The sequence below is a fragment of the Fukomys damarensis genome, unplaced genomic scaffold, assembly GCF_012274545.1.
Source record: "Fukomys damarensis isolate Sample0158 unplaced genomic scaffold, DMR_v1.0_HiC HiC_scaffold_17, whole genome shotgun sequence".
Lineage (NCBI taxonomy): Eukaryota > Metazoa > Chordata > Mammalia > Rodentia > Bathyergidae > Fukomys > Fukomys damarensis.
Window position 1 is genome coordinate 81861144 of NW_022900929.1, and position 6705 is coordinate 81867848.

A 6705-nucleotide genomic window follows, 5' to 3' on the forward strand; every position below is an offset into this window, starting at 1 on the left:
AAGGATTACAGCTCTCCTCTCCTCTTCCTTTCTCATTTACCAAGACTGATAGGGAATCTGGACAATGTAAACTCTCCAGAGTCTTAAAGTAGACTTCACAATGAAAATTCCTAGAACACCTCAATCAGTTGTTTTTAAAGTTCAAGTAGGATCCACAACAAAACACCTGACGCAACATCATCATTTTCCACATAATACTTACCAGTTTAAAAGCCAGAAAGTCATCAACCCTAATTAAGGAATTCTGTAAATGAGAACCAAAGATAATCTCTCAAAGCTTAAGCCAAGAATATCATGGTTTTCAGAAAAGTAACTTTAAATGCATGTGATTTATTAACTGGAATACTCCTTTAACCTAAAGCCCTGCTTAAAAGATTTGTTTTCGGCTATTCTTTTAAATTGCTCTGAACTTCATCAATAGGCCCAGCTGTTAAATTTGGAAGCAGTGACCACATCCCTGGGCAGCACAACTTGGTCTTCTGTGGCCATCAGAGAAAGCTGACAAAAAGCCAGCACATCAAGCGCCCTTCAAACCCATCGTAAACCCGAACAGAAACAAATAAATATACTGCATTCATCTTAAAGAAACAAAATTCTACCACGTGCTGGATCCTGCTTGCTAAAGAAGCCAACTCTGAGCAGCGTGAGTGAGAAGAGGGAGCCAGCACTACAGGTTTCTGAAAACAATCAGCCATCCCCTCAAGTCAAGTGCGCATCAGGGAAGCTGACTGTGCCCGCTTCCCGGAGATGCGGGTCCCGGGGGAAGACTGGCAGCGGCCCGGCTGCAAGAGCTGTCGCTGGACTTAAGCCGTGAAGCCACTGTGCCACTTCTGCTTCCCTGACTCAAGCAATTTTAAGTGACGTATATACTTTTGAACCACACTGTCTCTTATAGTGGTGGTTTTTCTGGGATTCCGGAAAGTATCAACTGAATTTTATCACAATGTTGGAGACTGGTCTCTCTCACCCCTCCACTCTGTCTGTGGTTCCAAAATCAAGACTTGCTTCTGTGCCGGCACCTGGGAGCAGGTGACTGCTAACAGCCTAATTGGCAGTGAGCGCTCCAAACATGTGAAAGACCCTGTCCTTTCCAGCGATGACCAAGCAGCGATACTGCAGCAAAAAATTGCCTATTTGGGGTCCAGGACCCAAACCCAGGCTATCATCTCATAGTTCTCATTACTCTTTTCAATATACCACTGTTCCCCTCTTTATTTTGGGGTGTTTTTTTTGGAGACACGGTCTTACTCTGTAATTCAGGCTGGCCTTAAAATAACTACGTAGCCCAGGCTGACCTCAAAATTGCAGCGACCCTTCTGTCTCAGCCTCCAAGTGCTAGGATTACAGGCGTGCACCACCATGCCTAGCTCATCACTCATCTTTTTTAGAACATGATTTTAAAAATGTCTTTCATATATTTTAACTTCAAATTTAAAAATCAACTTTGGATTATAACTTATAAATTAACTCTTCAGGACGGAAATCCATACCCACAGAAGAGTTGTTCACTAAACCTCAAAGTTTCAATTTAATTTAATTAAGTGAAAAGCTTTTCATGAAAAATAATCTATCCTACTCAAGAAAAATATTTAAACTTACAGAAATGTACTTCTTAAACAACTTTACTGATGCCAGAATTAACCTCAAATTTTTCAAAGAAAAGAACACCATGATGTTACAATAATTTCTATTATTTTTCAGCTACAGATGCTCATGTACAAACTTTCAGCCCGAGTGAAGAGTCGTGATAAACCTAAGAAATCAGGCCAGCTTTATGTTCTCCTTCCCTCTACCCTAAGACTCAATTTCCACCTTTTATGGAAAGGAAATAAACAACTTGCTTCCTGTTCAATCACCAGCTCACAGCCCGGCTTTTACACATCACAGAACACAACCCACCTCCTCCTCTGCTTCTCTCAAATGTTTCTTATCTTAATTTAAACTTGTTGAAATACGAGACTTTTACCACACTAATGTTTTCCTATGAAATGTATGTATTTCAATATTAAGAAAGCAAGCAACGCCAAGTCGCCCAGCTATTTCTTATTCCTAAAATATCTGAACTAAATTATCTATACAACAAAGAATACTGAAAGGTGAAAATATGATTTGCTAACATTCTAAAAGACTGAAGCATAGGTTCTTACTATTGTGTGCAACTGGAAAAGGGGCATCCTACAACAACCACCTCCTTCTAGTCTAATGACATCAAAATTAAAGCAGCTAAAATGGCAATCAAAGAAAAGGATTAACTTTTCTTTAAAGCTAAATATTACTTTAACCTTGTATTTTCCTTTAAAGATGGGATGCCTTAGCAAAATCGAGCTGGACGGATTCTTTTGTGCTTGGATGAACAACAGGGAAGGCGGCTCGGAGGAGGAACCTGGCTGCTGCCGGGCTCGATGTGCTGGGTGATAAGGCTCCACGGCGACACTCGAGGAAAGGCCTGCTCGCTCTGGACTCTGCATTCCTCGAGAACAATTCATGGCAATAACCAACTTTGCAGAGGAGCTACATGAAAGCTGGGGCCAATGAATGAGGGTCATCTGCTCTTTATCACAAGGGTAAACCTCATCCTGGCCAGTTTCTAACCTTTTAACCCTGTGAATTCCTAATTTACACATGAATAATGGAATTCTTGCCCAAAGTACAACTTTCAGCTTCTAGCTCCTAAGTTTAGAGACCAAGACTTGATTGCCTGGGTGTTAAAAACCTACAGCTTGCAGATTAAAGTTTTACGTTTCAGGGACTGTGCTGTTACATTTCTGAACCAAAAGACATGCTTGCTTGCAACACCTCTAAAAAAATAAGAGAACATATTTTAGCCTGCTGTTATCAATAACCAGGAGAACTAGCTTTAAAAGACCCCAAACCAGAATGTCCACTTAATGCCTATTCTCTTCCTGTTTACACCAGATAACATCTTTACCCTAAAGATAGGAAAAAGCGCTGGAGCTCAGGGACACCCCTTCTTAGCTGTAAGAACCAGCTCTGTCAGTTGAGGGTCTCTGAAAAAATCTAAATTTTCCATGCATTTCTTACTTTAAATCAGTGATACTGGCTGGGTCTTCCTAGCACAAGACCCCCTTCAGGGCTAAGTAAAATGTGTGCAGTTAGTATTAAATAGCAAAGCAATGTTCTAGAGTCTTGCTGCAAAATATGAAAAATACTTCAGTAAGCATTTATTAGAAGTTTTAACAAATACAGACATCTAAGAATTTTTTTTAAGTGAGTACTTTGTGTGTGTGTTTGCTCGAACGCGCGTGCTGGGATCGAACCCAGGGTCTCATGCACGCTAAGCGCATACTCTACCACTGAGTTACCACATTTATTTGGTAAACCTATCACACACTTTCGGGTTTTATGAAAATCAGAAAGCTCTGTATGCTCTCAATGTGTTTCAGCAAGCCTGAGGATTCTTCTCGGGAGGTCCCGGAAACAACATGTGCCGTGACAAATGCTTCATCTTTTCAAGGCCTGCCCGTCCCATCCCCCACCCTACACCCGCCCCGCCCCCAAAGTCCTCTAAGTTACAGTTCCCAGGCAGAAAACACTGGGCTCCACCAACCTGGAAAAGCAGAAGAAAAAGCTGGAGCCCTGAGGAGCAGGTTTGCATTAGACAAAGATTAAGTGAGCAGAACTTAAAGATTAAAAGCACCCTGTCCTCCCTATGTCAAAAGAAGAAGGGGAAAGCAAAGGAGAAAAGCACGCTGTCTTGAAAAGAGTAACTGGGTAGGAAGGCCTTTACTGAATGGAAAAAAAAAGTTATCAGCCATTGATTACAGCAACATGAAAGAAGAAAACGAAAGTTTTCCTAGAAATCCTCTCCAGTTTGTCTTCTTTGGCAGAGATGGGGGTGGTGCTACATTTGAAAATGCCTCTGGTATCTTTGCTTGCAATTTATTTTCTGCAATTAATCATTATTGTACAAATGAAACAAATTACTACTACAAGGGAGGCATAATTATGGCCATGAACTGTTACAATAAACACCAGGGAGAGTTCTGCCAATAGCTTAAGTTTCAATTGTACCTACCTTGAGGAAATTATTTCTTAAAGATCGTCCCTTTATCTCAAGAACTCCCTTTTCCTGCTGCTCCTGTGTGGAAGGATTGTAGGGACAGTGCAAAATCTATCCTTTGCTAATTAACAAAAGCATGCAGGGAGGATGCCCAGAAAGCTGCTTTAGGATGCAGTTTGTTTTGTCTGCTAACTGCTAGGTAACCTGCTGGAGTCCTGGGTGCAGTGTGAGACCATGTGAGAGGCACAACTTCAGCAGGAGCCAGCACTGCTCCCCTGACCTCCACCCACCACCTGCTCATGGTGCTCGGAACAGGTCAGCACAAAGGCAATCACTGGACAGCAAACTTTATGACAAGTGGGGGAAAATGAGCAGATCTGGTGGAAGTCCATCAGGCATAATATGAAAATGGCCTTATCTCGTGCTCTGCCAGCAGGAAAAGACCAGGAAGACTTCAAAGGCTGGACAGTTACTGACCAGTGCCTTTTTCTACAACTAGAAAGCAACATGGGTGATCTAAAAGCAGCCAGAGAAATGGGAGGCTGGGCTCAAAGAGATATCGAGCACCCAGAGCCACCCACAAAACAGAGATTTACTCACAGTGACTGTTTTCATGGCTGAGTTCCAAAAGATGAGTTTGTAGAGCAACTTCTGTTGTGCTAGCCACACCTCTTTACTTGGGGTGACCTGAAATTTAGGCAAAGCCAGTGCCCACAGGTTTTGTTTTGCTTGATTTCCTAAACTCCACTTTGACTTCTGTGTCACTCATCTCACTTTATGCGCATATTCCTCTCTGCATGCCTCCATCAATTACTATCCTCAGGAAAAGTATTAATGTGCGTGATTTTCAGGGTTATGACATTTGTAACTGTCTCAATCAAAAACAGCGAGACCAATACCGCAACACTTACTTGATAAGGTGAGATGCGCCTTTTGACTCAGGATGGCTCCGTATTTGTTCACTGCCAAACACTGGTAAAATCCCTCATCAGAATGGGCTCCCCGCTTGCCTTCCACTTCGCTGATGTACAAAGAGCCATTGGAAAGAACCTGGAAACGTTTATTTTCAGACACTTTTGCTCCATTTTTCAACCACGTGACCTTAATAGGAACTTCTCCATGGGCCTGGCAATCTAAAAAGACTGGGTCCTTCCTTGTGACAGTTACATCCTGTGGTTCTCTTATAAAAAACAGTTCACTAAAGCACCACACGCCTACAAGAAAAAGGGGAGAAAGATATATCCAGAATTACAGGTATAAAATTATTTAACACATAAATGTAAAACACATATTCAGGGTGAAGGATAGAGCTAACCGTCCATATCAGTTCACTTACAAAAGTTTCGTCAACTTTTTCAACAAGGTAAAGTCAACGTTTCACCACATCCACACTAAAGGCAGAGTTTCTATAATTTCTGTCCCTTATAAGAATTCTCAAGTTCCTTTCAAACTAAGTTTCCTTTAGTTTCAAAATCTTCATGAAAACTAAAGAGCATAAGCTGTTTGCTATTTTCACAAGCTTGTCAAAAAGATCTTGAACAGAGTAAGTCGTAAAAGTCTAATTTTACAAGAAATCATTAGCAAAACTCCAACTCTGTGAACAAGCAGGTTAGTTCCCCTGCATTGGAGTGTTTTTGGTACCTTTGGCACCTACTTCTTTGGAAAGCGCCGTTATCTGTTATCTTTTGTGACAAATTACAAGTTTGAATTTTTCTATCTGCCCTTTTACAGCTGGGATTCTGGCTCCTCTCCTTGAAAGAAATCCATTTACTTAATTTCTTCAGGACCAGCTATGTATTTTTAGAGGACAAATAATAGACTGAAAAGTTGGTACCTCTTGCTGGCTTGTACTTAGTGGACGATCGGGCCATTGGATTAGGAAACTTTTATTTCACTTTTTTAGAACTACCAACTGTTGGAAAAAATGAGTGACTAATCGGTCCTTACTGTCTAATAGAGGGAGGAGATTGCTTAATCAACCAATACACATTTTTATCAGAGCAGAGGAAATGCTTTAACCTAAGGACATATATCGCCCTGGCCCCCCGCCAGGATAAAGGATCCGATGACAACTAATGCACAGTTCGGTCCCGCGCCCGGAGCAGAGCTGGGAAGCCGAGACTGGACCGGCCGTGGAGAGCCAGGCTGTGGGGTTCCCTCCTCCGTGGTTCTGAACCCGCTACTACAAATGCCCAGGTGCAGCTTCTGTTTCTAATCCTGTGGGCCTCTCCGTGCGAGTCGCAGCCCCTCGCGGCCGCACCTGACTTCGGTCCTTTCTGCCCGCGGCCGGCGTGGGGCGTGGGCGGCGCGTGAGCAAACGGGGAACCACTGACCCGCAAGTTCTCCTGACATGCAACTTTGACTATAACCTAAATTTATATGGGATCCTTTAAATTAAAATTTAAATAAACCTAAAACAAAGTGCTATTCATCTAAATCCACTTATGTCTCTCATTTTTCTCAATTTACAAATCTCTCTATGTTAATTTCAGATGTGTTAGGAGGTTTGATAAAATTGCTAGTTAGTTGCTATGGTACCAGATTTATTTTGTTTTGTTGCTACTTATTCATGAACATTTTATATTTGGTATACTCAGTAATTAACTTTTATACACTCATAGTTCATATCTACTACCTTTAAGGCATGGCCAGTGATTTTATATTTACTTTTCCTCAACCCCAGG

At 41.8% G+C, this 6705-nt stretch overlaps 1 protein-coding gene across 1 annotated transcript in view; it reads right to left on the bottom strand.

Moving 5' to 3' along the window:
• Nucleotides 1-5892, bottom strand: part of Prtg (protogenin) — a 97229-nt gene extending 91337 nt beyond the window's left edge. Inside the window, exons 1-2 of the mRNA XM_010609089.2 lie at nucleotides 5856-5892; nucleotides 4933-5235 (exon numbers count right to left, since the gene is read on the bottom strand). Of these exons, the coding sequence (XP_010607391.1) occupies nucleotides 4933-5235; nucleotides 5856-5892 (340 nt within the window). The remainder of the gene's footprint in view (nucleotides 1-4932; nucleotides 5236-5855) is intronic.
• Nucleotides 5893-6705: the final 813 nt, after the last annotated feature.